This window comes from Meles meles, chromosome 18 (genome assembly GCF_922984935.1).
Source record: "Meles meles chromosome 18, mMelMel3.1 paternal haplotype, whole genome shotgun sequence".
In the NCBI taxonomy this organism is placed as follows: domain Eukaryota; kingdom Metazoa; phylum Chordata; class Mammalia; order Carnivora; family Mustelidae; genus Meles; species Meles meles.
In genome coordinates, this window is record NC_060083.1 from 60,826,789 (window position 1) to 60,854,683 (window position 27,895).

At 61.6% G+C, this 27,895-nt stretch overlaps 2 protein-coding genes across 11 annotated transcripts in view; one reads left to right on the forward strand and one right to left on the reverse strand.

The window, feature by feature from the left end:
• The window catches only part of TNRC6C (trinucleotide repeat containing adaptor 6C), a 93,878-nt gene extending 83,095 nt beyond the window's left edge, over positions 1-10,783 (forward strand). For all 3 annotated transcript variants that reach the window (XM_045984159.1, XM_045984160.1, XM_045984161.1), the window contains 5 exons: positions 718-834; positions 2,650-2,844; positions 3,661-3,731; positions 4,286-4,425; positions 7,772-10,783. In XM_045984159.1, the coding sequence (XP_045840115.1) occupies positions 718-834; positions 2,650-2,844; positions 3,661-3,731; positions 4,286-4,425; positions 7,772-8,132 (884 nt within the window). In that variant the 3' untranslated portion in view covers positions 8,133-10,783. The remainder of the gene's footprint in view (positions 1-717; positions 835-2,649; positions 2,845-3,660; positions 3,732-4,285; positions 4,426-7,771) is intronic.
• Positions 10,784-11,973: 1,190 nt separating this feature from the next.
• Positions 11,974-27,489, reverse strand: TMC6 (transmembrane channel like 6). Of its 8 annotated transcripts, XR_006815871.1 has the most exons (22): positions 27,034-27,265; positions 25,372-25,510; positions 25,062-25,201; positions 24,806-24,901; positions 24,327-24,485; positions 23,152-23,257; positions 22,921-23,017; positions 22,472-22,732; positions 21,926-22,113; positions 20,883-21,027; positions 20,161-20,316; positions 19,646-19,797; positions 19,463-19,544; positions 19,145-19,242; positions 18,330-18,425; positions 17,986-18,061; positions 17,177-17,310; positions 16,896-17,072; positions 16,681-16,759; positions 14,490-14,557; positions 13,793-13,936; positions 11,974-12,256 (listed from the first exon to the last, which is right to left on the reverse strand). XR_006815871.1 is itself a non-coding variant. In XM_045984167.1 (21 exons), the coding sequence occupies exons 2-21, from the start codon at positions 25,425-25,427 to the stop codon at positions 12,235-12,237; spliced, it is 2,388 nt and encodes a 795-aa protein (XP_045840123.1). In that variant the 5' UTR covers positions 25,428-25,510; positions 27,034-27,265; the 3' UTR covers positions 11,974-12,234. The 8 variants fall into 8 exon arrangements, 6 of the variants coding, with proteins under 6 accessions (XP_045840123.1, XP_045840122.1, XP_045840118.1 ...); XM_045984167.1 differs by lacking the exon at positions 13,793-13,936; XM_045984166.1 differs by lacking the exons at positions 11,974-12,256; positions 27,034-27,265 and adding an exon at positions 27,298-27,489 and having other exon boundaries at positions 13,451-13,936.
• Between the last annotated feature and the right edge of the window lie 406 nt (positions 27,490-27,895).

The following is a 27,895-nucleotide window of genomic DNA, read 5'->3' on the forward strand; positions in this document are numbered from 1 at the left end:
GCACTGCTTCACCCTTCTGGTTCCCCACCTTCCTGCCCTCGGAGAAGCCTGGAGGAGGGTGACATGGAGCCGCCAGACAGCAGGGAGCTGCACAGGGGCGGCCACCCCCCCTCCCCACAGCCTCCCTCCCGGGGCACTAGCAAGTGTTTTCACAGGAGGGGACTGTGGTTGGGGGAACAGTCCTCCGGTTCCCCACACGGGGCGCTACCTCATGCCTGTGTCACCAGGGAGAGGCGCAGACAGGACCTAGTGGACACCTGAGACGTTCTGAGTCAGAATGAAGTGCTGGTCTTTCTACAGTAAAATATATAACGAAAAGCTTAGAGTTTTTTGGCTTTTGAATTTGTGGATATTGTTTGAGGTGTGCAAAGATGGGGAGTGCCCTGTACTGTGAGTTTTATCCTACGTGGGAGGGAGTCAGCGCAGTCGGTTCACGTTCTGGGCAGCGTTCTCGGCATTCTGCCACCAACCCTCTTCTCCTGTGCCTGGAGACCCTGCCTGCAAGAGACTGCCACTGTCTCCTGGGCCCTGGGATCCAAGGGTCTGTCTGCCCTGGCCGTGGACCTGACCACGTCACACCTATATGGTCAACTCCGTGGCCAAAACCAGCCCCTTTGGAGCAGCCTCCCTCTCGGTGGGTGGCACGGCCACACCCCGGGCTCAGGGCTGCCCCAGTGCCCGCCTCCCACCTCTCTGAGCGTGTGTGTGCTTCCGCAGGGTCCTCCCCACCATCATCTCAGAGTGCCGCGCTGCCTTCCTCGAGTGCCTGGCCGCTCAGTGCCTCCGGCTACGGTCGCTCTTTCAGCAGCATCGCGCCCGCGCCCAGCATTGCAGGTATGCACTGGCTTCTCCTGACGTCCGTCCACTCGCCCCGGAGCTGGGGGCCGTGCGGGGTGATGGAGAGGGGGCCTCGGCACCCCTGCCCCCTGCCGTGTGCAGCAGGAAAAGGAACATCACCCCTGCGGGGTGGTCGTGAAGGGCACGTGGCTGTAGGACAGGGCCTACCTGCTTCCACGGACCTGCTCCCCTCTCCTCCCCTCCCCCGTGGCTGCAGCATGAGGGGAGCACAGGGGTGCGGAGCGTGCAGGTGGCCCCCGTTGGGAAGTCGATGAGGGAGATGTGTAGGTCCCAGAAAGTGTGGCCGCTTCCCACCTGTTGCCTTCTCTGTTACCCTAGGCTTTTAGAAGTTTTTGAAGTAAGACATCTTGTTTAGGCTTAGAGGAGCATTGAGAAGTGTTTGTCGTAAAAACTTTAGGGGAATCTGAACCAAAACATCTTAAGACAAGGACGTAAGGAGATGCAGCCCAGACGCTAACAAGGTGTGTGTCAGGTTTGTGAGTAGACAGAAGTCTCGCAGAAGGCATGTCGTCTACAGACTTCTTCAGATATGTTGCTGTATTCCTTCAAACCTTGTCACTCAGACCTGTTTGAACCAGTGTGAAGACGCCGTAGGAACCCCCTACCACCAGCACCTCGGGAAGAAAGCCGTTCTGATACGGTGAAGCACCCTTTTCCTTCCCCCTCCGTAGTCAGTTTCTCATTTTACTTTGACCCCAGTGTGTTGGCACACGGTCTCAGGTACGATCGTAGTGATCCAACATGCAGCTTAGCGTCTTACTGAAAACAGAGAGTTTCCGGATTATGTCATTCCTTCTGTTTATTCTTCCTGACGTTGACAGAGGAGACGCATGTCGACCTCTAGTACTTCTGTGATCATGTCGCTGAAGGGAAGGGGCAGAGTCTAATCATTTCCCGGTATCTCCAGCCGTTTTTACAGCATTTTTGCTTTTCCATCCAGTGACACCTTTGCTAAGATTAGTGTGTGCTTGGTTGTTTGAAGTCCTGGTGGCTAGGGGTGGAGGGGGCTCCACCCAGGCTCTGTGTTGGCCTGGTCGCTGCAGTGCTATGCCAGGAGCACCGTGACAGCGACCACTCCGTCGCCAGCACTTCCTGTCCCGTCATGCTGGGCGTGGGAGGCGGGCCTGGCAGACATCCAGGTGCACGCACCTCCCAGCTGAGGCCTGCGTGCAAGAGAAGCTGGTGTTTGGAGGCGTTACCCATTGGGTTTTTCCCTCCCAAAGAGCCTTCAGACACTCTGCCCCCCCGTGGAGGTACTAAGATGCCGAGCGCTCAGTCCCCAGCTGCTGGGCCCCACGTGTCCGTTTCCACTGTACGGCCCAGCGGGCTCATCTCAAAGCTGTGGGGTGTCAGGGGGCATTGCCTTGAAAAGGGACTGGTCGCTAAAGGAATGGTATAAAGGATCTACACATTAGGCTTTTGTCCTCGATTAACGTGTTCCGTTATAAGCTTATCCCAATAGAAGATGTCAGTAGTTCGTTTTAGCCTCGACCTGCAAAAATGCTGTTTCCTCGGTGGCAGACTTGGTTCTGGCACAGTCAGCGAATTCAGCATCAGCCTCCCGGCGAGGCCTCCCCGGGGCACTGGGCACAGGCCGGTGGTCGATCTTTAGGCAGGAAATCGAGAGCGCACACACCCCCGTGGTTCTCGCGTGGGAGCGCTTTCCTCGGTGTTTCCTGTCCATCCCGATGGTCTGCTGGTGCCGGAGAGCGCCTTGCACGCTTCTTCACACGCTGCAGTGACGTCTTCCGCTCTCCAGAACCCCTGCGCTCTGTCTCCCTGCCTTTCTAGGTAAACTGTCAGACATCAAATCGACGTGGTCCTCCGGCCCTGCCTCCCACACACAAGCCTCTCTGTCTCACGAGCTGTGGAAGGTGCCCAGAAGCACTGCTGCCCCCACAAGGCCGCCTCCAGGCTTAGCCAATCCCAAGCCTTCCTCCACCTGGGGAGCCAGTCCCCTCGGCTGGACCAGCTCTTACTCCTCGGGTACGAGTCCGGGTGCTCGATGTGCGGGCGGGCCGGGCCGGGGCACGCAGGGCCTCTGGGCCTGCTCTGCTGGCCCTTCAGGGTGTGAGTGTGCCCATCATCTTGTCCTCTGGTTCCTTGGGAAGGACTGCGCCCCACCCTTAGAACCTGGAGAGCCTAGGAGGGGCCCCAGATTCTCAGGGCAGCGTGTGGGCCGAGCACCTCAGCCGCTGTGGTTTCCAGTCTCTGCCCGGGGCCCCAGGGTCCGGCAGGTCTGCCCAGAGGCAGGCGGGCCCGGCCACCACAGCACCCTTCCAGGGGCCATGCTGGGCCCTTAGAGAAGGTGCTTCAGCCTTTGATACGTGCTTCTCCACAACATTTCCCTGGAGCAAAGGGCTTTTCAGGCCAGAACCCAAACCAAGCCCCTCGTATGAATCGGGCCCGCAGCCCGCATCCTGGCACCGCAGTTCTGCAGCCGCCAGCGGGGCCCTCTGCCGAGCCGCGGCCATGGATCCAAAAAAGCCGAGATGGAACCAGCTGCACGTTGCTCGAAATCCGCTCCGCGCCCATCCTGGCGGCCCTGGGGATCTGCTCTGTTAGCCAGAGCGTCTTAGACTGTTGATTCTCGGGAGAGGGGACGGGTGCTTCTGCCATGGTCCGTCATCCGGCCCCCAGGGCGCCTGCAGGAGTTGCGGGGCTGGGTTCATCAAACCAAAAAGAACGTGGGTTTTCAAAGGTTGAGAAGGGCTTAGAGCGTGCGGTGGTGGCGTGTCCGCCGCACCTGGGGCAGGAAGCGTCTGGAGGCCGTGCTGACGGGGCCGTCCCTGGCTTGTGCAGGTTCCGCCTGGAGCACCGACACCTCAGGACGGACAAGCAGCTGGCTCGTTCTCCGCAACCTCACGCCCCAGGTACGGGTACAGGTCACCGCGCAGCCAGACATGGTCCCCAGAGTGTTCCCGCCACCCCCAATGCATGCCAGCCTTTGCGCTGGGGACCCTCGCTCGGGCCCAAAGACAGCAGGGGCAGTGCAGGCAGACAACCTCCATGTTCCGGGGGAACTGTTTGCTTTTAAACAGAGTCGCTTGCCTTTAATTTTACCCACCGAAGAGTCATTTGTCCTGTGCTCCCCTTTCCTGGGATCAGGCGCCGCAGGGCTGCCACGAACTGCGGGCTCTGTGTGATGGGCCCCGGCTGGGTGGGTGGGAGGCCACAACCAAAATGGGGTCTTTCTTTCTCCTGATTGACGCATTCACAGAGTATAACTGAAACACCCAGGATTAAAAAGTTCATGGTAAATGACAACGTGTAAAAGGTTAAAATCATGAAGTCATAGATGCTGGGCCCTTTTCAAGACAGACCTTTGCCCAGTGCTTCATACACCCGGGCCACACACATTTTCCTTGAAGAATGCCGTGGAAGAAGTCGGGAAGCTCGTTACCACCCCCTTTGCTTCCTCAATCAGATCGACGGCTCCACCCTGCGGACGCTGTGTTTGCAGCACGGGCCTCTCATCACCTTCCACCTGAACCTGACTCAAGGCAACGCCGTGGTCCGCTACAGCTCCAAGGAGGAAGCCGCCAAGGCCCAGAAGTCCCTGCACATGTACGTGTCCTGGCCACTGTCGGCTGGTCCCGGGCTGCGGCCCCGGTGGCGCTGGGTTCGGGCTCCATGGGAGCGTCCTGAGGCTGCCGTGACACAGACACTCATCACCTCTCAGTTCTGGAGGCACCGAAGTGTCGGTGGGGTCGGTTCCTTGCAGGGCTCTTGTCCGTGGCCTGCAGGCAGCTGCCCTCTGCCTGGGTCGTCACATGGTCGCCTCTCAGTCTGAGTGTGCGTGTGTCCCAACTTCCCTTCTCAGAAGGACACAGGTCATCATGGATTAGTGTTCACCGATGGTCTCATTTTACTTCCATGACCTCTTTGAAGACCCGTCTCCAAGTTCAGGCACAGCCCAGGTGCCGGGGGCTAGAGCGTCCATGTGGGTAATGGGGGGCCCAGGATTCAAGCCGTAGCAGGTGTCTTGTGAAACGTGTTTCTTCTGCTGCGGAGTTGCCGTGGCCTGCGCCCCAGTAGGGACAGGTGCCCTAGGAGTGTGCACGTGAAGTACAGGGCCACAAGGAAGCCACTGTCTCCACCAGGCATGTGACCCACCTTCCAGCACCCCACCCCCACCCCGCCGCTGTTCACAGGACGCCCTTGCTAAGCTGCGTCAGGGGGTGACTCCACGACAGCCTTGGAGCTGTGGGGTAGCTGGGCCACACGTGGTCCCGCTTACGGTCTTCTGAGGAACCTCCGGAGCAGCTGCACTACTTTCCATTCCCCTCAGCAGTGAGCGAGGGTTCTCTTCTCCACATCCTCCCCAACTCTGGTTACGTTTTGTCTTCGCGAGTCTAGCCGTTCTAACGGGGCTGCAAGGTCTCATTGGGTTGCAGTTTGCATTTCCTTGATGCTCAGTGACGTCACTGACGCTGAGCGCCTTTTCATACACCTCTTGGCCGTCTGTATGTCTTCGGAAAAATGTCTGTTTAGTTCCTCTGCTCATCCTTCAGTCAGATTTTGGGGCTTTTGTTGTTGTCGTCCCTGAGTTACATGATTGTCTCTATATTTTGAAAATTAACCCCTTATCAAGTGAACACTTCATGAATATTTTCCTCCATTCCATAGGTTGTCTTTTCATGATATTGACAGTTTGCTTTACTGTGCAGGAGATTTCCAGTTTGATGTAGACCTACTCATTTTTCCTTCCATTGCTTGTGCTTTTCTTTTTCCTTAAGTTTTATTTACTTAAGTTATCCCTGTGCACAACACAGGATTCCAGCTCGCAACCCCGAGATCGAGAGTGGCACGCTCCTCCAGCCGAGCCAGACAGGCGGCCGTGTGCCTTCAGTGTCGTATCAAAAACCGTTGCCGAGACCAGTGTCAAGGAGCTTTTTCCCTGTTTTCTTCCAGGAGTTTTATGGTTCCAGATGTTATGTTTATGTCTTTAATTCATTTCTCGTTAACTTTTGTGGGTGATGGGAGACAGGCGTCCGCCGGTCACCATTCCCCACGTGCTTCTCCGGCTTTTCCAGCAGATTTGTTGGAGAGACTGTCCTTTCCCCATTGAGTGCTCTGGTGCCCCTGTCAAGTACAGATCAGTTGTCTACATGGGGCTCTGTTTCTGGGCTCTCTGTTCTGTTCCGCTGGTCTGTGCACCTGGGGTTTTTTGCCAGAACCATACTGTTTTGACTCCTAAGGCTTTGGAGTATAGTTTGAAATGAGCGAGTGTGATGCGTCCAGCTTTGTTCTTTCTCCGAATCGCTATGGCTGTTTGGAGTCTTTCATGGCTCCGTACGAATGTCTGTGAAGAATGCCGCTGGGAATTTTATAGACGTTACATGGAACCCAGATACGGCTTTGAGTTGCCTGGATGGCCTCGCATTTTATCTTCTTCAGTCTCTTTCACTTAGGTCTTTTAGTTTTTTGTTCGTTTGTTTTTTAAGATTTTATTTATTTATTTGACAGAGAGAGGGATCACAAGTAGGCAGAGAGGCAGGCAGAGAGAGAGGGAAGCAGGCTCCCTGCTGAGCAGAGAGCCCGACGCAGGACTCGATCCCAGGACCCTGAGATCATGACCTGAGCCGAAGGCAGAAGCTCAACCCACTGAGCCACCCGGGTGCCCTTAGTGTTTTAGTTTTCATTGTATGAAGTTTTCACTTCCCTGGTCAGATTTATCCCTAAGGGGTTTTTTGTTGTTGTTGTTTTTTAATGCTGTCATGAATGAGTTTTTTTTTTTAATTTTTTCTTCAGATGTTTCATTGTTAGTGTATAAAATGCAGCTGTTTTTCATGTTTGTCGCATATCCTGCAGACTTTATTGAACTCACTGATCACTTCCAGCCGTGTTTTTGGTTAAGTCTTTAGGGTTTTCTCTATATAAGATCACGTCCTCTGCAAATAGTGACCGTTTCACTTCTTCCTTTCCGATTTGGGCGCCTTTTATTTCTTTGTCTTGCCTGATCGCTCTGGCTAAGGACTTCCGGTGGGGTGTGGAGTAGCGATGGCAAGAGCAGGCGCGCCTGCCTTGTTCCTGACCTTAGAGAAGGCGCTTGCAACCTCTCCCCGTCGAGTATGATGTCAGCTGTGTGCCTGTCACGTACAGATGGCCTTTCTGACACAGAGCCACGTTCCTTCTGTCCCGTTTGTGGAGGCTCTTTAGCATGAAAAGTCGAGAGTTTCGTCAGATGCTGTCGCAGCTTCTGCTGAGGCAGGAGGACTTGGGTCTTTCGTCCGTGCGATGTGTCGGTTTGTGATTTGCGTGTGTTGACCCTTCCTTGCGTCTCGGGAGTAAATCCGGCTTAACTGCGGACGTGTAGTCCTTTTTATGTGCTGTTGAGTTCGGATGCTTGATATTTCGTTGAGAATGTTTACACTGTGTTCATCAGGGGTTTCAGGCTCTAGTTGTCTTGTGTCCAGATCTAGCTTTGGTAGCAGGATATCATGGGCCTCAGAAAAGAGTTCAGGAGTGTTTCCTCCTCTCCCGTGTTTTGAAGAGTTTGAGAAGAATTGGTGTTAATTCTCGTGGAAATGTTTGGTAGAATTCACCAGTGAGATCACGTGGTCCTGGGCTTTTCCTTGCTGGGAGGGTTTGTGGTCACTGATGCAGTCTCCTTACTCGTTACTGGTCTGTTTAGACTTTCTCTGTCTCCGTGATTCAATCTCGGTAGGGCATCTGTTTCTAGGCATTTGTCCATTTCCTCTAGGTTGTCCAGTGTGTCGGCACAGAACCCTTCCTAGAGCTCTCGGGACGCTCTGCACTTCTGTGTTGGCAGGCAGTCCTGTCTCCTCCTTCAGTTGTGACGGTATTCATTTGAGTCTTCTGGGTTTTTCTTAGTCTAGCTGAAGCGCTGCCAAATTTCTTATCTCCCAAAAAACCAGCTCTTCATTTTGTTGCCGTCCTGCTCTTTCAGGTGTGTTCTGGGAAACACTACCATCTTGGCTGAGTTCGCCGGCGAAGAAGAGGTGAACCGTTTCTTAGCCCAAGGCCAAGCACTGCCACCCACCTCCAGCTGGCAGTCCAGCACGGGCACCGGCCAGACGCGGCTGGGCGCCTCGGGCAGCTCCCACGGCCTGGTGCGCGGTGACGCTGGCCACTGGAGTGCCCCGTGTCTGGCCGGCAAAGGGAGCAGTGACCTGCTATGGGGCGGAGTCCCCCAGTACTCGAGCAGCCTGTGGGGCCCGCCCAGCAGTGACGACGGCCGGGTCATCGGAAGCCCCACCCCGCTGAACACTCTGCTTCCCGGCGACCTTCTCAGTGGGGAATCCATCTAGGACCGAGAGGACCCCAGGGGCGCCACAATCATCAGCACTCGGAAGAAAAAGCTGACCCTTTCCAGTCCGGGCGGCGCTGAGGACCCCGCGCGACCTGAGCAGCCCGGCAGCCCTTTGAGTACCTCTGTCCAGGGCTGAAGACGAGCCCTGGCCGCGGTCCTTGCGAACTGCCCGCGAGACAGTGCGGGCTGCGCTCGGCCAGTGTCACGTGCTAGCGACGGGATGTCCCTCACAGCTTTCCATGTTGTGTCGTCTTACGTCGGCGTGGTGTGTCGTCGATTTTTCAAGTATAAAAGCTGCTTAGAATAGTTCTATCATGAAGGGCACTTTTCAGATTGTGGGCTGGAAAGGGTTATTTTATCAAGGGGGGCGGGAGGGAGGGAGACGAGAAAGCCTATTTAAAACGAGCCTGTGACGATTATGCACATTACCAGAGGCGGACCCCGTAATCAGGGGGAGCTGGTGTCCATCACTGGGCGCACAGCACGGGCTCCACGCGGCGGGCCTGGTGGCCCAGACCGGCGAGCTGCGCGGAGGCGGCAGCCTGCGGCCTGCTCTCTGCTCCCACGGGTCCGCCTATGCACATTACCCTTGTTTCATTACTTTTTCATGCCATTTTTTTTATCCCAAAAAATATTTTTTAAAAGTTAAAAAAAAAGACATATCAAACATGCAAATACTTGAATCCAGCAGGCCAATAAGGAAATGTGAACACTTGCCGCGTCGAATTCTACACTTCCAGGCTGACGTCAGTGCGCAGAAACAGGCTCTAGGAAACATTTCTGAGTTCACAGCCTATGTGCGTGTGCGTGTGTGTGGAAATAGAAGCGTGTGTGCGTGTGTGTGCGTGCGCGCGTGGGCACACTTTGTTTGTGTGTTCCGTGTGTGAGGGATTTAACTGTGGGTTTTCCCTTTGATTCAGTATATGCTTTTTTTTTGGCGCATTGGTCAAACGTTTGTTACTATTATTAGCTTCTAACTTTGCACTGAGTGTCCCTGCCCTTCCTTTTGCTAATCCTATACACGAAAGAGAATTCACAGGACAGGGCCGGTGACAATTCACGTGTAAATGTTTACTCAAGGACTCTGTTATTGCGTTTAAAAATTACAGTGTATATCTCTGGAGAAATAATCTGTATACCTACCTTTAGCAGCTTTTTATTGTGGACTAATGCAAGAGAATTACCAGAGTATTGCACCGTGTTTCCATGTGGACTAGAAAGTGAGAGAGAAGACAGCTGTTGCAGAACTGTGGCCATAGATCCTCGCGGAGACCGGACGGCTCCGCAGGAGGAACGGAGACAAGCACTTGGACGTGGGTGGTGACCGCTTTCGGAGGGGCCCGTGCTCAGGGCTCCCACCTGTTTACAGACCTTTTTTTCTCCTTCAGACTTTAAAATAAAAAAATTTTAAAAAGGAATTTAAAAAAAAAAAAAGAAAAAAAAAAGAAAAAAAAGAGACTTCCGTGGTAAAGAAACCTATTTTCAGAATGCAGATACGCTACTTCAGAGCTCTGGGATTGAACAGTGTCGTCCCTTCCCTCCGGCCATCGTTGTGGACTGTCAATTGTCCCCCTTCGTCGAGGTGACGAGACGTTGTGGTCACTGTCTTGCACATGCGGACGCGCTCTCAGGAAAGCCAGGGTTCCCGAGGGGCAGCTCCACACCATTTCATGTATTTTGTAACCCAACTCCTAGCACTGAAGATGTTATTAAAAAACAAACAAAAAAATAAAGAAAAAAAAAGAAAAAAGGAAAAAAAAAACACAAAGAAGAAAAATACCTAATCTCTAATGTGTAGCAGTTACATATTTACCAAATAACGGACTCAAAAGAAATAGATGTTTGAAGAGTGCTTTATATATTAAAAATTGCTTTATGTTTTAAAAATGATCAATGTTTTGATTGTTTTGCAAGAAAGACAGACAATGGAGTAACATACCCTCAAGTATGTTTAAAAATATATGAACATTGTGCTCCCTGCCTGCTTGATCAGGAAACTTGTGCATTACATTTTTTTTAATTAGCTTTTTAATGGTTTTATCCAAACAAAACAAAACGAAAAAAAGAACAAAAAACAAAAAAAAACCACAAAAACAAAAAACCCACAAAAAACAAAAAAAGAAGGTCCTGCAGAATTGCAGGTCAACAAAAGCTGGTTTTATAGAGGATCATGAACTATGCACAAACGGGGTTCAAGACTTGTTTTCTCAAGCTGAGTGTGTGTGAGCTGAACAAACCTTCCTCAGAGGAGTAGCATCTCATTGCCATTACACGCGCTGTATATTTGATGTACATGTCCTCACGTATGTCTATCAAATGTGCGTGCGTGCGTGCGTGCGTGCGTGCGCCAGACGGCTCTCCTGCTGCCGCTTCGCATCGACTTGTAGAAAAACAGGTTTTAAAATTGGGGATGGAAGTAAAGACTCTGTCTGTTTGTTTCTGGGTTTTGTTGATTTTTTTTTTTTTTGACCGTTTTCTTTTGAATTAAAAGATGTCTGTAACTCTGAGATTAAAAAACAAGTTTGTGGCTTTTAATGTTTTTTCCTCATAGAATGTGATCGTTGAAGAACATGCACCGAGAGTTGCTTTCCGAAGTACAACGCTTTGTTGAATCTTAATAAATTGCAATTTTTTTCTTGGCTGTTCAGATAAATGTGTTTTTTATTTTTCACAGACAGATAGCATCGATTTGCGCTTTGTACGTGCTGGGGAGAGCGCTGCTGTGCCGTCCGTAACAAATTCCCTGCCTCTGTTCATGATATCCTTAGAGAGTTTCCCTTAGGTAATTAGATGAGCTCTGAATTTCTGTTGTTTGGCTTATAATTTTACCATGTGTTTTGCGGCTTTGCAGTTCGCACTGAAATCTTACTGCGGATCACGCAGAGGCCGCGGCAGGGAGGGTGAGCTCGCCGCTGCCGCCGTAGTCTGAGCCCGCCACATCGGAGATGTAGCCGGGGCCTGTGGGCCGAGCGTCCTGGCTGAGGACTGTGGCTTTGTCACCCGTGACCCGGTTTGGGCCTCGAAAATATTTGGACCAAATAGAGTAATGAAGGTCTTTTGTGTTTCCTGGACGCTTTATTCATATATCCTTGTAAAGTAGCCTTAACCTGTGAAAGGTGACGTTCACAAAGCATTTTGCACAGGCAGAGCGGACGGACCTCAGGGCACCGCAGGAGGCCGTGGCTTTGGCCATGTGGCATCTCCGGGGGCAGCTGGGGAGCCGGCCCACTCCAGACACCAGGACCTTAAGTCACTTGGGCAAGCATCGTTGCATTTGATCACCGGGGTTGTAAAGACGGTCTCTGGGAGGCAAGCCAAAGTGTCCTCTGACCCCTGCTCAGAGACCGGCAGAATGAGTGCCTAGGACAAGGGGTGAGCTCTCGGCTCTGCCCGACCTCTTAGGACAGTCACAAAGGACAGCACTGAAGGGGCGCCGGTCGGGAGAAGTGAAAAGGAGGAACGGGAGCCAGAGCGGGCACCGCACTGCGAGCATTCTGCCGAGCAGGGCCCGGGGCGCCCAGAGTTACTGGGAGAGCGCCTGCTCCCCGGGAGGATGAGGTCAGGGCCTTGGGAATACCAATGGCTACGCTGGGCTTCCTGCAGGAGGTGGCGTGGCCCCGGGCCCAGGAGGCGAGATTGGATTTCGACAGCCTGGGGGAAGCAGGGGGTGGGCGGCTGACACAAGGTAAACTGAGATCTGGAGTGACTGCTCGTGAGACCGGGCTGGGGAGCAAGGGTCCCGGTACCCCTGGTAGGAAAGGAGGCTCCGTGTCTAGAATCAAGAAAACAGGCGCGGAGCTGCACTTCTTTCGCAATTGTTCTGAGGACACCGTGGGGGAGTGGCAGAGACCAAAAGGGTGCAGTGGGTCGTAGCAGGAATTCAGAGAGAGCGGGGTCTGAACAGCGAGGAGGCCAAACGCTGGTTCTAGTGACAAAGACGAGAGCTGAGTGCTGAGCACGTGCTCGCTGACAGGAACAGAAACAGACGGGCATTTCAGGAAGATGCTTCCCAGGAAAACACATCCAGGATGGAGCAGGGAAAACCTACACCCAAGTCCCGGTGGAGTCGTCCTTAATCTGCCAGCCCCATGCACCGCACCTCAGTGTGAGACTGTGCCTCGGCTGTGAAAGACAGAAGCACATTTCCAGAAGCCCTAAGTGGGCTTAGTCCCCGATCAGATGCTGTGTCACAGGCGACACGTGCGACTGCCCGAGTGAGGGACGGATGCACAGAGCGCCGGTCCTGTAGGGACCTGGGCAACCCTCCCACTGTCACAGGCGACACGGACGGCAGTGCCAGCTCAACCCAGCAGTGGCCAGGTTGCGCCCCCTCCACCGGACACTGTATCTGTGACCAGAAGGAGACGCCAGGAAGGGTGGCGTAGCCCAGAGAGCCCTCGGCCAGCCCCACGCCGTCTGAGACCTCCACGCAGCTGCACCCCGCCCTGCCCATGCCCGAGACACAGCGGAGACTGGCTGCCAGGACTAGGATGAGATCTTTGCAGAGACCTCAAGGCTCCGGGTCGGGGCCCGGCCGTGACCAGCCCAGGAAGCCTGAGCTGTCGGGGGCACCAAGGGCGCCATCACCCACCTACGGAAGTCTAGGTGATGCCCGGTGAGCCTCTAGGCCACATCAGCAGATGGCAGATGGCACCTGTCCCTGCCCGTCTGCCAAACGGGAACACCCCCACGAGACCATCTCAGAAAGAGGCAGTTTGGGGGAGCACGGGCCCAGCTGGGGACATTGCCCGTGCTGGGGGCATCTCGACTGTGGGTCTGACCCGGCCCTCCCCGCCGCCTCACCCAGGCCTGACCTTTCCTCTTCTGGATCCCCCCGTGGGGTGAGGGGCAATGGGGCCCATCACTGTGCTCTCGTCCTGCTTCCCCCCTGGGGCTACTGCCCCAGCTTCTGCAGACGTGGGACAATGGGGATGTGACGGCCGAGCCCTCCTTCCCGCACTCAGCTTCACGGCATCCCACAGGACCGACCCTCAAACAGCCTGGCAGGATCTGGGGTCTCCACACCACCAGTTAGAGGCAGCCAGACCCCCTCCTGCCCCAGCCTGGGTGCTGGCCGCCCCTCTGCCTGGTAGGCCCCTCTTCCCATGGCTCACTGGAACCTGAGAGCTCATCCCCGCCAGCCTCTCCTTAAATGTGCCCTGCACGTCCCTGGCCTGATGACCACCAAGCGTCCGCACTGATGGCTTCATCGCCCTGGACACCGCCCTCCTGGCTCGCTGGCAGAGGTGCGAGCCCCCAGGGCACAGGCTGGTCAGGGGCAACCTCCAAGCCGGGCCGTGGTCCCCCCTGCCATCTGGGGCTTAGCCAGCAGAGGGCACCCTGCGCTCTGCGCCAGGCGGCCCCCAACCCACACCCCAGAGGGCCCTGGAGGGCGAGTGCCGGGAAGCATTCCGTCTGAAAGAGGAAGGGGGGGGTGGTTCCCACGCCCTCCACCCCAAGGCTGTGCACCGGGTGGGGGCGCACGGCACAGCAGGCCCGCCCATGAGCACAGAATCCCAGGGGCAGCTCATCTTGCAAAACACGTTTTATCAGAATAAATAGTCCTCGCAGGACACCGTCCACGGTGCCCCCCACCCTGCTTGCCCACCCTCCGGTGCCAGCCTCGATGCGCTGCGGAGCCCAGCTCGGCGTCCGCACCTCCGGGGCCGTGGGAACGGAGGGCGGCCCAGGCGCAGGCCGCCTTTGTGAGCAGACGCAGAGCCGCCGGACCTGTTGCCGTCCTACCAGGCGTCCGGATCGTCCACCAGCCTCTCGGCCTCCTGCCGACCCTCTCTGCCAACCCTGCCAAAAGGGGGAGTCAGCGAGGAGCCCCAGGGACCTTGGGGTATGTGGGAGGCTGAGGAGTCCCTCCAGGGGGCCTGAAGCCAGACACCCAGCAGCCCCCCTCGGGAGCCGCCTTCAGGCGTCCTGAGCATAAAGACGCGTCTGGACAGCCTCAAAGGGCCGGTGGGGCGGGGGGGAGCAGGTCAGACAGCTCAGTCTGTGGGTCCCTGGTGCCCAGGGATGAGCCCCAGCACCTCGGACGGCCCCCCCTGGAACGGCGCGTGCACCCCCCCCGGGGACCAAGCGAGCCAGCTCCCGGGCACTCCGACGTAGGAAGCAAAGGGGCCCGGCGCCCAGCTCCCTCTGCCCCGTGCACACTTCTTTCTTCTCTAGTTTCCTTTTCTCGCCAGACTTCACCCGGCCCGAGCAGGAGAGCCGGGAAGGAGGGCAGCCAGGGAGCCCCGCGCCCCTTCCCTCCTCACCCCCAGCTCAGCACGATGCCGGTGCCGGGCCTGGGCCCCTCCCCCGAACACTCACGCACCAAGTGCCCGACCCCTCCAAGGCCCCTCACCTGCTCCTCTCCTTCCTCTCGTAGACGGAGTGAAGCCTGTTGATCAAGAAGACTTTGTCTTCCCCCTCCTAGAAAGGCCAGAACACAAAGGGTGAGTGGGCAGTCGTCCATCTGTCTGGCCAGAACAGACTATTCCATACGACAAGCACAAAACGTTTGAAGGGGGAAAGGGCACCGGACGACAGAAAAACCAAGAGCCAGGCAACGGGCGTACGTATAGCTAGATCTAAGCTTCCTAGTGGCCAAGGCGAAAAAGGACATGCGATAAGGGTCACAGCGAAGGCCGCAGAGCCAGCCGGACTTGGCAAATTACCTCCCGTCTGACCTCAGAGTCACCATCTGCGAGCGGAGATAAGGGTGACTGCAGCGTCACCCGTGTGAGCTCCGACTGTCCTAATGACCACCAAACTGGTGGCTTACGACAACACAAACCCGTCTTTCAGTTCTGGGGGTCCGCAGTTCCAAACGGCCTCACGAGGCCGAAGATCAAGGTATCCGCCAAACTGGGTCCTTCTGGAGACTCTCGGGAAGCAACCTTCCTTCCTTTTCCAGCTTCTGGAATCTGCCCATAGCCCTTGGCTCTCCGCCCCTTCCAATGAGTCAGTGGGTACAGAGGGCCGTGCCTGCCTGCCCAGGCCGGGGAAGAGCCACTCTGGGGGCCTAGCCGAGCCCAACCCTGCAGCCCCCACGCCCTGCCCTGGTCTGCAGCAGGGGCCTGCCCAGAGAATGGTCTTCCCGCTCCCAGGTGGCGAGCAGGGAGAGCTGGGACCCTCCTCCCAGTGCAGCTGCACACCCACTGGCCCCACCGCCACCCCGGACTCCGCAGGTGCCCGGACGCGCCACGTGGTAGGGCAGCAGCCCGCTGGCAAAAACCCAGACCTCAGCCAGAATGCCTGGCCTCAAGCCCTGCTCCCTGGGGGTATAAGGGAAGCAGACGGGGGCTCCTAGTGTGTTCCCCGAGCCCCCCGAGAAGTGGGAGCTGTCCTTAAGGGACCTTCCTCTTTCGGACCCAGCCCTGCCCTGATGAGCCAGCAGCCGGGGCCCCTGCCTACCGCCCCCAAGCCTTGTCCTGCCCTGGCTGAGCCCCCAGCACACACCGGAGGAGGTGCAGCCCCGGCCCCCGGTGAACGCCGGGCCACAGGCACTGCCGGCCCCACAGTGGCCCAAGCATCCAGCGGGCAGTGAAAATCTCCCAAAGGAGGGGCACCTGGGTGGCTCAGTGGGTTAAAGCCTCTGCCTTCGGCTCAGGTCATGATCTCAGGGTCCTGGGATCGAGCCCCACGTCGGGCTCTCTGCTCAGCAGGGACCCTGCTTCCTCCTCTCTCTACCTGCCTCTCTGCCTACTTGTCATCTCTGTCAAATAAAATCTAAAAAAAAAAAAGTCTCCCAAAGGGGAACAGCCGTTGAGTAGACTGATGGCAAGGCCCGGGGTGAGGTCAGAGCACCCCCCGCATCTCCACGGAGACCCAGGGTCGCTGGCAGGTCCGGCTGAGCAGACCCCAGCAGGACACAGTCCCCAGGCAGGAAAGGGCTCCCCTTGGGCTGGGCTTGAGCAGCTCAGGGCTGGCAGATCCCAGGGGCGGACCGTGCGGTGGGGATCCCAGCACCCTGGGCTCCGAGCCCTACCCTGCCTCTCACGCTTTGGCGATAAACTGCAACGGGCTTAATAAAACTGATTTAGGGGCGCCTGGGTGGCTCAGCCGGTAAAGCGTCTGCCTCCAGCGCAGGTCATGATCCCAGGGTCCCAGGATCGAGTCCCTGCTCAGCGGGGGGCCTGCTTCTCCCTCTGCCTCCCGGCTTGTGCTCTCTCTCTCTCTCTCTCCATCTCCAATAAATTTTTAAAAAATAAAGATCTAAATCCGGGCCCACTTTCACCCTTACTCCACTTGTTTGGAAAATGTGGGTCCCCCAGGAAGTCCAAAAGCAATTTCCAATACCTCAAAGACCCCCACAGAGACCCCCGCGGGGCCACATGCCCTCACATGCCGTCTTTCCCCACCCGCGCCGCAATCCCACCCGGCTGGAGCCCTGCCCCTGGGGGTGTCGGGGCGGCCGCTGCCACGCTGCCCATCTCTGCTTCGTACCGGCCACACGCGGGAATGTGTCATTTGGCCGACCGAGCCTCTGGGTAGCCGGGGGTGGCGGGGGGAGTGGTGGCCCCAGAGCGTGGCGGGGGGGCGGGGACACTCACGTTGCTGATCTGCTCCTTGAGGAGGCAGATGACCCTCCGCTGCCCCTTCACCACCTGGATGTTGAGGTAGATCACGGCCCTGCGGGGTCAGAGCCAAGAGGTCCGGGGTGAGGGGGCAGGGGAGGGACCGGACAGGGAAGGGACAGGCCGGGGCAGGGGGCGGGGTTGGGGTGGTGGGGGCGGAGGGAAGGGACAGGCCGCCCCCGTGCACTCACAGCAGCAGGGCTGACACCAGGTAGACGGGGAAGGTGTTCTCCACCAGGTACCGGTGCACCCAGGGCAGCCAGGAGACCCGGGGACCCGCCGCCTCCAGGTGGCGCACCCACACCTTGCCTGCCTCGTACATGGTGTCCAGGGTCCGGAAGGGGCCGCAGGTGCTGGAAGGTTTCACCCTGCGGGGAGAGGGCGAAGGCGAGCGCCCCGTCACCCCACGCCGCAGCCCCAGATCCCGGGAGACGCCACCCCCCGCCCCGACCGAGGCCGAGCGCCCACTCACTGCCACACGGCGTAGCAGAGGAAGACGGCGGCCCCCAGGAACGAGGGGAAGCAAAGCAGCGAGGTGAAGACGGTGCTCATGTGGGAGGCCAGCCAGGGTCTGCGGGGCGCCTGGCAGTTGGCCATCAGGCTGGTCTGGGGACAAAGGCTGAGACTCGCCACTGCCGGCTGGGGCCTGGGGGTGGGGGGGCCAACCGGGGGTGGGGGAAGGGGGCGGTGCTTCTGGGAGGGGCCCTCCCTGCCCCCAGGGAGCAGAGAGTCTCAGGATGCCGGCCTGCAGGCTGCCAAGCTGGTTTACCGAGGGGAGACTGAGGCACACAAGGGCTGGTCTGTCCACCGTCCCTCATATACGGACGACCTGACAGGGACGGCCCCCTCTGGCGGCCGGCGGTCTCCGCTGGGCCAGGCCCATGCCCAGTGCCTTATGAATGCCATCCCCAGCCCGCGCGGACTCGGTCCCGCTGCATAGACCAGGACACGGGGCCGGAGGGAGAAGCTGGCTCTCCACGGAGGACGCCCCAGCCCGAGGACAGAGGAGCGGGGTCCCTCCCCTCGGCCCAGCTGCCCAGCCCTGCCCCGGCTGGTCCACTCGAGCAGCCGGCAATGACCACGAACCCCAGCAGGATGCTGCCCAGCCCGGGAAAGGCAGCGATGCCAGGGAGGGCAGTCAGCCATTCCCTGGGGCCGGGGGAGGAGAGGAGGGGTCCAGAGCCCCAGGGCTCCGTGTCCACCAGCCCCGTGGCCCAGCCTGGTGACTGCACAGTCTCCCAAGGCCCCACCGGCCTCCCGGGTCCCAGGGGACACCCTTACCTTCTTGACATAGAAGATGAGCAGCAGTTTGATGATCTGGATGGCAGGGAGGAGAGGACAGAAGAGGACCCCCAGCCTGGGGAGGCAGGGAGGGGTGCGGGCTGCAGTCCAGAGGCCGGAGTCGGGACCCCCATGCTGCACCCCAGAGTGACAACGGCCGGGCTCAGGGTCACCACGAGACTGCCCCAAGACCAGGCTGGGTACAGCCCTGCACCCTGAGATGCAAGGGGTCAGGGCCCAGGTCACCGCAGAACCCCCAAGCCAGGGCCTTGCTGCAGGCCTCGCGGGGAAGGGGCTGAGCCGTCCCGGGGGCCAGGCAATGCGGGCAAGCCGGAGACACTCACCAGGTCAGCGTCTGCCCGTAAATCAGCTCCAGGACATTCCCGGCAATGTCGAACTCTGGCTTCTCCCTCCTCTTCAGCTTCTTCTCAGAGATGAGCCTGGGGCAGAGGAGTCTCCGAGGGTCACGTGGGAGGGCCAATCCCAGAGGCCGATCCCCAGTGGACAGGCACCCGGGCAGGTGACCCTCCCCTCAGGCGCCTGGCGGATGTCAGGGGACACGGCCGGCTGAGGGCCTCCTCCTGAGGGGCTCCGGGCTATGGCTGATTTCCTCTCCGTCTTTTCTCTTTTATTAAACCAATCTCTACACCCGACGTGGGGCTCAAACTCAGGACCCTGAGATCAGCGTTGCATGCACCACCCACGGAGCCGGGCGCCCCCGTCTTGGTCTTTTTTCTACACTCAGGTATGAACACGCACAATAGGCCTCAAACGTTTTACTGACGGTTCAACATCCCATTTTAAAATTATCAAACTCCTATATTCCCAGAAAAAAAAAACAGAAGAAAATAAACGTAGCAGCTGCCCCCGTGCCCGGCAGCGTTCTGAAAACGCCCTCCACGTCCTTCCCTCCGTCCCTTCTCGGTGCGTGAGACGGAGACCAGACACGGCGCCGAAACCCTCCTCCCTCCCCCCGAAAACACACGTTCCGTCCGTCCATCCGCTGCTTTGCTCCGCTTGACGACCGCGCACAGGGCAGGCTTCGCTGGAGCGGACAGACGCGCCGAGGGGGACCTCCGGGAGCTCCCTGCCTGCCTCGTAGCCCTCCCCGGGGGCACGGGGAGCCCAGGGGCCCCGGGGGCACGTGCAGGGGCCTCACCTCCACAGCAGCTCCCCGAACAGCGTGTCCAGCAGCACGAAGATGAAGTCCAGCACCGTGAGCCGGTAGAGCTCCTGGCCCACGAAGTTCTCCCAGCACTGGAACGGACCGGCCTCAGCCCCTGGGGACGCCGCAGCCCCCGCCCCAGCCCACCCCAGCAGCCCGCCCAGGGGACCTCCCCTGCACCCAGACCGGGCCAGACACAGCACCCAGCCGGCCGGGGAGGGCCCTCCACCCCCACCCCGAGTAGCAGAGCAGCCCCCACGTCGGGACCCCCTGGCCTCCCGCCTCCCCAGGGCTGCCCAGGGCCACCGTCACCTGGTCCTTCAGGGTGCCCACCCTGCGGCCCAGCCAGTGGTAGCAAAGAATGCCCAGGATGGTCATCTTAAAGATGAGGTTCCTACAGAGGACAAGGAGGCGGGGAGCGCTGAGAGAGGGTGGACCCGGGGGGACAGAGGCCCCGCCCCAGGCCACCTCCCCCCGCCCCACCCGGCCACACACCTGCAGATGGCCAGGTACACCTCCAGGACCGGGGAGTCCTGCCGCTCCAGGGCCGCCAGGCAGCGGAACAGGTAGGGGGCCCCCAGGTTCAGGAGGCAGACCAGCACGGGCAGGGCCAGCAGAACCCCCTCCTGCGCCGCGGACACCGGGCTCTGCAGCAGGAGGGGCGGCAGTGGTCACGGCAGGTGCCGCGGTTGGCAGGTGCCGCGGCCAGGAGGGCCCCCCTACCGGGGTGGAAGGAAGAGGTCAAACTGCCTCACAGCAAACCGCCCCCCCCCCAGGCTTCGGGGTCAAACCACACAGGAAGGGGGTGGGGACACAGGTGTCAGAAAGAGAACCCGAAACACAGGGGGAGGGAGCTGGGCGCAGGCGGGGAGAGACCCACCCCAGGGAAAAGCTGCTGGAGGCGGCCGGCGTGGGGGGGGGGGCAGTCACCAGGGACCGTCCGAATTCAGCAGGGGTGTCTGACCCTGCGCTCAGGGCCCCCGGGCGGTCCGTCCTCTCTCTGCTCGCACCTTGATCATGAGCTCCGAGAAGGCGTAGACGGCCACGGTGCAGCCCACTGTGGTCCCCAGGCAGAGCAGCCACACCAGCCCCAGCACGGCCGCCTGCCGCAGCCGCCCACACACGCTCCGGGGGCCCTGCCGCCCCTGCCGCTCCGCCAGCAGCTCCTGTGGGCGGCCGAGCCCGTCGCGGACCCCGCGCACACGCGCCGACGCACACGGGGCCCTGCGGGGAAGACACCCGGGGGATCGCGCCCCCCCCAGCCCCCAGTGCCGCCACCTGTCCCTCCGGGCTGCACGGGGCCCCGTCTCCGGCATGAAGAGAACACAGGGCAGGGGCTCGAGGCCACATCCTGGCCCCCAGCCCCGCCAGGTCCCAGCTGCCCTCACCCTGGGCTCCCGCCCTGTCACAAACACCCGCCCTGGGCCCGCACGCACACCGACCCACACTGCGAGCGCAGTCCTGCTCACGGCCTCCCGCACACTCGAGGGCCCCGGACTCTGACCCCAGCCAGCGGGGTGAGAGGCAGCCCCGGATGAGACAGTCGTAGGGGAGGAAACTCCAGGACGATTCCCAGGGCTGCCTGGTGTCCCTGGAACCAGGGTGACAGGCCAAGACCCCACCCTCATGCCCCGCCCACAGCTCTGGCCACGCGGGCCTAAGAGGATGTGGGCCAGGCCTGCGGGAGCCGAGCAGGTGGGGACAGCAGCCTCAGGCCCCCCAAGCGGCTCACCTTCAGATGGGTTCGGATGTTGTCGCATTGGAGGCGGGAGGCCCGTCTCTGGGTCACCTTGTGGTCCCAGGAGCAGAAAACGGTGACAGCATGAACCCCTGAGGCGCTGCCCACCCGGTAGCTCTCCCCGAAAGAGCGGGACATGCTGGGAGGGACAGAGCCAGGAGAGAGGTGACGAGGGGCACAGAGGCCACGGAGAGGGCAGTCAGGATGCTCCCCGCAGCCAGAACCCACCACGAACTCTGAGGAGCCCTCCGGGTGCGAGACGGTCCCTCCACCGACCCCCCACCCCTCCTCCAGCCCCGCGCTCTGGGCCTCCTGCTGCGGGCTGCCGGTCACCCTCCATCAACTGGTCTAACTCGCTGCCCACCAGCCGCACGTGGCTGCACTGGGACCCGCCGACGGGGCTGGCCGCCTCCTACACAGACATCCCCGCGGCAGCATATGCCCGCTTACCCCAGGCCTTTTGCACGGCCTATCCCAACAGTCAAAACACCTTCCTCCACTTCTCCCCCGCCCAACCGTGTTCAACCCCTGTCTGACACGAGCACCTCCTCCCAAGCCAGCCCGGCTCCTCCAACGCCCCAGAACAGCCCCGCAAACACCTCTAGGGCACTGCGCCTTCCCAGCCTCCTCACTGATCTGTCTTTTCCCCTAGACACCAAGTTCCTCGAGGACAGGCCCCACACTCATTCACCCTCCTGCCCTGAGCTGAGCACAGCCAAGGTCTGGAAGAGGGAAGGGGATGAGCGGGTGGAAAGAAGGAAGGAAGGATGGACAGATAGACGGACAGACGGATGGATGGACAGAATTAATGGAGGGATGGATGGATGGAAGGCAGGCAGGATGGATGGACAGATGGACGGATGGATGGACGGATGGAAGGAAGGAAGGGTAGATGGATGGATGGAGGGACGGAGGGATGAAAGGGCAGACGGACAGATGGAAGGGTGAGGGGATGGACAGAAGGAGGGATCCATAATGAACGGTGAGGAGAGGAGCAGTCGTGCTCAGAGCCCAGGTCATACGGGGGCGGCTGTTACCTGTACACCAGCGTGATGCAGGTGATGAAGAAAGCGATCCCCACCGTGAAGAGGTAGGCCAAGGGCATGTTGTAGGGCAGGCTGTCGGCCTCGTGGCCACACTGGCCATCCGGCGGGAGCGCGCACGGCCGGTTCAGCGTGCTGTTACTGTAGTAGCCGTAGTACAGGACCGTGTGGTTGAAGCTGCCCTGCAGGGAGGAGGACCCGTGGAGTCATGGACCCTCCCCCTGCCCACCCCTGACCCAGCCTCAGGCTTCACGAGGCAGAGGAAGGGCGCCCACAGGGGCAGGACGAGGAGAGGGCAAGGCAGGGGCAGGGAGGAGAGCACAAAGGTCGAGAAAGGGCCACAGCCGTCCTGGGGCTCCCCGGCCCCGGGGAAGCCAGGGCAGGACGGAGGTCAAGGAGTGGCCGGCCACGGCCCCCCGCCCCGCTGGGAGTCCCGGCACTGGCGGGGGGGGGGGGGGGCTCCCTGGAGGAAGCTGTGCCAAGAGGGGCCGAAAGGGGGGCCCCCGACCGCAGATGCCCCCCACCCGAGCGAGCCCTCACCCCGCCGGTGAGCAGCTCCAGGCCCGTGAAGCTGCGGGCAGAGCCCGGGGAGGCGGGCGGCGGGAAGGCGGCCTGCACGCCCACCAGGAAGGCGAGCAGCGGCAGCAGCAGGAGCGCGTTGAAGGCCAGCAGGGTCTTGAGGAAGAGGAAGTAGGAGAGCACGCTGGAGCCGAACCGGCCTCCGATCTGCTTCAGGGCGTAGCGCCAGGGCATCAGGGCCAGCAGGCCGGAGAGCAGCCCGAGCCCCAGGCTGTGCAGGGCCTGCGGGCACAGAGACAGGAAGGGAAGAGGGGCCGCCCTGAGTCCCCGGGGGGAGAGGAGGCCAGGCTCGGAGGTGCAGGGGCCGCGGAGGGGAGGGCTGGGACACCCCACACACAGGACGGCCACAGAAGGGGGCCCCCCACACCTGCCCGGCCGCCCGGGGCCCGCCGCGGACAGCGGACTCCTACCAGGATGCAGGCGTCTCGGAGCCGGCCACAGCAGGGGAGGAGCCCGCGCCGGCCCAGCCGGCCCCTCCGCATCCCCCTCGGGGTCCGGCTCTCCTCTCTGGGGGCACAGGCGGCATCAGGGCGGGGCCAGGGATGGACCTGACGCCCCCCAGGGGGTACCCGCTGCATGCCCAGCCCCCCTCCCACCATGGCAGTGGGTCTGGAGACGGCCCGAGGCCGACGGGCACTGACCGCAGGCAGCGTTTCTCGGCCAGGCCCAAGGGCATCCCCCGGAGCATGTGGTCCCGCTGGGCCACAGGCAGGCCCTGCAGCTCCTTCACCAGCAGGAGCCGCTTCTCTGCAGGAGGATGGGGCAGTGGGTGCCCACCGCATCCCTCCTTCCCTCCCTCCCATGCCCGGGCCCCTGGGTAAGGCTGTCTGCCCCGGCCGGCCTGCCCCCCCCACCCCCGCCCCAGACCACTACTCCCGGCCCGCAGCACTCAAGCCAGACCCTGCTGTGCCCGCCTGTCTTCCCCGCTAGCTGTCTTCCCTACCCGCTCCCAGCCTATGAGCCCGGTGCCCCTCCTCCTGGATCCCAACTCTTCTCCTAGGTCCCCACAAGCCTCCCGCTCTGACCCCCCGGACCTGAGCCTCACCCCCACCCTCCTGCTCAGCAGTGATGAAGTCCCAAGCCCAACCCCTGACACTCCCCCCCTCACCAGCTCCCGTGAGGTGCTGGGGGGACGAGGTCTGCAGACCCACCGCCCCCCTCTCTCTCCCACCGTCGCGACCACCCTGGGAGGGGACACCGCCTCACCCCAAAGTGACAGACAAGCGGACACCTGGCCAGGCCTGCGAAGCGCAAGTTGCCCAGAGCCCGCTCCTCCCCGCCCAGTCCATCACCCACCACAGGGCCTTGAGTAAACTGGGGAGGACACAGACAGGACCCCAGCTCAGTGCCTGAGCTCCGGGCCCCCGAACGCCGCAGGCTACCTGGCTGAGGCCTGACCTGTGACGCTGGCCTGTGGACCATGGTCCCTTGCCCTCTAGCACCGCCACACCCGCCTCCCACCTCAGGGCCTTTGCACGTGCCCTCTGCTCTAGTGTCTCTTCCTCCAGGAAGCCTCCCTGGATCCCTGCCCTGCCACGTGCCTTTCCTCAGTCCCCCTCATCTGAGCTTGGGTCTGCTGTTCCCTTTTGCGGGCTCCTGTCTGTTCTACTGGGACCTGGTCTGCTCACCACCGTCCCAGGCCGAAGCCGAAAGCGGCGAGTGCAGATAAGTGCTCAGCACGGGCATGTGGGGTCTGGACACTTAAGGGCGCTGCGTGACATGGGCCAAACCCTTCACAGTCCAGGCGGCCCCCACTGCTCGGCTTCTCCGCCCGGGGCCCCTGCCCCCCACCCCCCTGCCTAGCCCACTCTCTCACCCTCCTCCTCGAGGGCCGCAGGGTCGAGCTCCAGGTCGTAGAGGCGGAGGCTGGGCCGGGCCGAGCGCCCCACACTCCTGAGCTCAGGCGGGCTGACCCGGCGTCGCAGCCGCACCGTGCGGTTGTAGTACTGGGAGATGATAGCTCCGCGGCTGCGGCCTATGGGCAGGTGGGGGCGGGGGGTCAGGGGAGGCAGCGCCAGCCTCGCCCCCCTGCCCCTCACCCCTGCTGGAGCCCATGACGTCCGTTTACTAGAGACCTCGGGCATCACTGTGTTCCCAAGAGCCTATTTTTATCCCTGGGACTCTGGCGTCGTTTCTGGAACCCCGCAAGGCCGCACAGGGCTGTGCTGGGGCTGTGCTGGGCCCCCAGGCAGCGGACGGCCGGGGGCAGGGTGCGGGGCAAAGGGCCCAGCTCCACGCAACACAGATCCCGCTGAAAGCCGGGCCGCCCGGGCCAGGGGAGAGGGGCCCACTCACCAATAGTGCGACTGGGCATGCTGGCCAAGATGCGCAGCGTGGCTGTGCTGTACTCCCCCACATCCTCCGGCCCCAGCGGGACCCGGCGGCCACTGCCTGCAAACCACAAAGACCGGTCCGGAGGTCCTGGAGACGCGGCGGCCGGCGGTCTCCCCAGCCAGGCCCGCAGCCGGGAGAGGCTGGGAAGGCTCAGAGCCCCGCCCGCAGCGTGCAGCGTCCCAGCGCCTGCGCACCGGCCCCGGCAGGGTGGGCTCACCTGCGGTCTGGGGGGCTTCAGCCTCCCGCTCCCTCTCCTGCAGCTCCAGCCCCTCCTCGGCCACCCACCGGCTCTGCTCCTGGATGAGCTGGTGGAAGGAGTCGTGCACGTCGCTCTCGTCGTAGGGGCTGGGCTCCTGGCTGCCCAGAGGAGAGGCGGGCAGGGCGTCAGGACTCGGCTGACCCAGCCCTGCCCCAGCAGCCACCCCCTCCACAGGCTCTGGTCCTGGTGGCCTCTCCCAGGGTTGGGGGAGGGGGACATCTCGGCCCTCCAGCCCGCCACCCCCCACCCCCAGCCCCAGCGCACTTACCCGTGGTCCTCTGGGGTCTCGGGAACACTGAGGACAAAGTTCAGTGGCTGAGCCATGCCTAGGACCCACGCCCGGCCTGTCTGCCACCCTAGGGCAGCTCAGAGCCTGGGCACAGCGTCCGAGGCCTCCCGCTGCCCATCTGAGGAGACAAGGGGTGGTGCCCCGAGGTTGGCTTCCAGTGCCTGGCGCCCAGCCAAAGCACCCACTCCCTGGGGACCGTGGGGGGTGCCCACAGCCTAGGCCGCCGGAGCCGCTGCCTGACCCCCCCCACAGCCAAACACGTGGTCAGGTTAGTGACCCCCAATAAACCACATGCCAGATGGACCGAGGGGGAGTCCCTTCCACCGCCTGAGGGACAGCGGAAGGAAGGGGGGGTTCTGGGCAGTCCTCATCGGTTTCCTCTACGGCGCCAGTCCCTGGGAAAGGGGAAGGGGGTGGCGGCCTATGGACACAGCCCTCCTCTCCTCGGCTCCGCCCCAGGTGTCCGCAGCCCTCTTGGGGGAAAAAGGTCAGGGCAGCTCCCAGGCCTTCCCAGGCCCGCCCTGAAAGCCCAGAGCACTTCCTCTCACAGGAAGCCCCTCCCACAGCCAGCCCTCCCCACCTCCCACTAGCTCCAGGGGCCTCCTGCCCGGGACTCCCACCCATCGCTACCCACCCTCACCCCCCAAAACAGGGACCACTGCCCTCCACACTGGGCTGGGCTGGGCTGCTGCCAGGTCACCAGTTCTCAGGAGACCGACTCCCCTACATTCCATCACCCCGGGGCCAGCGGGCAGCGGGCTGGGGGGGAAGGGAGGCTGGGCATTCAACAGGCCGCCTTTGTCCTGGCAGAGGGCTCTGTCATCGCCCGGGACAACTGGAACCAGGGTGGCCTTGTCTGGGCGCTTCGCCCTGTGGGAGCAAGCAGCCCGGGGCCCAGCCCTGCGTCTGCCCTGCGCTAGGTCCTCCTCCCCCGCCTCCCCTTCCTCCGCGGGGAACTCAGCACTCAGAGAAGTTGGGCTTGGCTCAAGGGGGCTCACCTGGGCTCACCCAGGCACTGCCTAGGACTTCTGCCCCGCTGACACCCAGCAGCCGGGCACCGTGCCCCAGGCCCCCCGGCCGGGCAGGTCGGGCTGCGTTTCCGGGGCGCAGCATTCCTGAGCCCTGAGCCAGGTGGGGAGGGGCAGGGTGGGGCGCGTCTCGGGGAGCCCCGGCCCGGCCGGCAGCGAGTCCTCAGGGAGCAGCAGCAGCCGGGGAGAGCCGCAGCCCAGCCGCGGGACGCAGGGGCCGCCCCAAGTCCCGGCGCCCTTCGACCCCTCTCCCCGCCAGCCTCCCGCTCCTCCGCCCCGGGCCGCGCGACCCGGCCCGGCCCCGGGGCATCGCCGCTGCCCTCCCCGCTGGGGCGGCCGGCTGGGGCGGGCTGGGGGGCTGCCTGCGCGGCGCGACCGTCCCGACAGCGGGAGGCGTCAGGCCACCCGCGCGGGAACTCACCGCCCGGGGGCCCCAAGGAGTGGGGAGCGGCTGTGGCGGCCGCCGCAGGGGAAGTGGCTGGGCCGGGAGGACCCGGGCGCCGCCCCCAAGCCCGGGGCCCCGAGGCCTCACCGGTACCCGCACCCCGATCCCCGCCGCTCACCCGGGGCGCACGGGGGGAGGCCGGGCCCTGAGCGCTCGCGAGCCGCTCACCTGTCCCCGGAACCGCGGTCCCGGCTGCGCCACCTGGGGGCGGGGCCGCGGGGTCAGGGCGGAGGGAGTGACCGGGAAGCGGGGCCCGGGGGCGACCTGGGACCCTTGAGGGACCGACGGGGCCGAGGGAGCAGCGCCGCCCAGTCCCGGCCCATGTGGTGGCGGGCCTTCGGCGTCACGTGACCCGGCGCGCCCCCGCGCCCTCGCGCGCCCTTGCCCTCCCCCCCCACCCCCGGCCGACTGCAGACCCCGGCTCCGCCTCACCCCGAGGTCTGAGCACGGTGCGGGCGGCCGAGCGTCCCGGTCTGAGTCCACAGTGTCAGCGGGACTCAGTTTCCCCAGGTTTCAAGTGGGGACAACACTTCTCCGGCCGCCCTTTTCCAAGGGCAGTGATCAAAGCAGCCCGCGGCTGCGGAGCCCCCCGCCATCGGCGCCCCCGCAATCGGCGCCTTGCCACACCGGATTGGGTAACGCTTTCCTCCACACCACCCCCTGCTGACCAACGACTGTCCCCAGCCGGCTGCAGCACCAGCCTTTCACCCTGCTCTGGTCCGGGCGTGGTTTCTGCCGCTACTGGGGCGCACTTCCTGGGTGCTAGGTGGGGAGGAGGGGGCAAGCCCCAGGGAAGCCTGACACTGGGACTGTCCCTTCTGCTGTTTTCTTCGTGATTCCCATAAGCCAGGAGGCTGGACACCCACTCCCTGCCTCACAGATGAGCCAACAGGCACCGACCACTTTCATCAGCCCCCAGGGGTGTCCTCTGCCAGGGAGCTCCACCTGCACCGAGAACCCTGACCCTGACTTTGAGAAAGCCCGGCAGGTCAGAGGGGAGGCTCTCCCAGGGACTAGAGTGATAATGGGT

Bases quoted from the DNA above. Each gene is read 5' to 3' on its own strand.
- TMC6 (XM_045984166.1), bottom strand. From the start codon at position 25,427: ATGGCTCAGCCACTGAACTTTGTCCTCAGTGTTCCCGAGACCCCAGAG. The intron at 24,902-25,061 runs GTGAGCCCACCC...TGTGGTTTGCAG, and splicing joins TGAAGCCCCCCAGACCGCAG to GCAGTGGCCGCCGGGTCCCG. The intron at 17,311-17,985 runs GTAAGGGTGTCC...CTTTGTCCCCAG, and splicing joins TCATCTTCTATGTCAAGAAG to ACCAGCCTGATGGCCAACTG.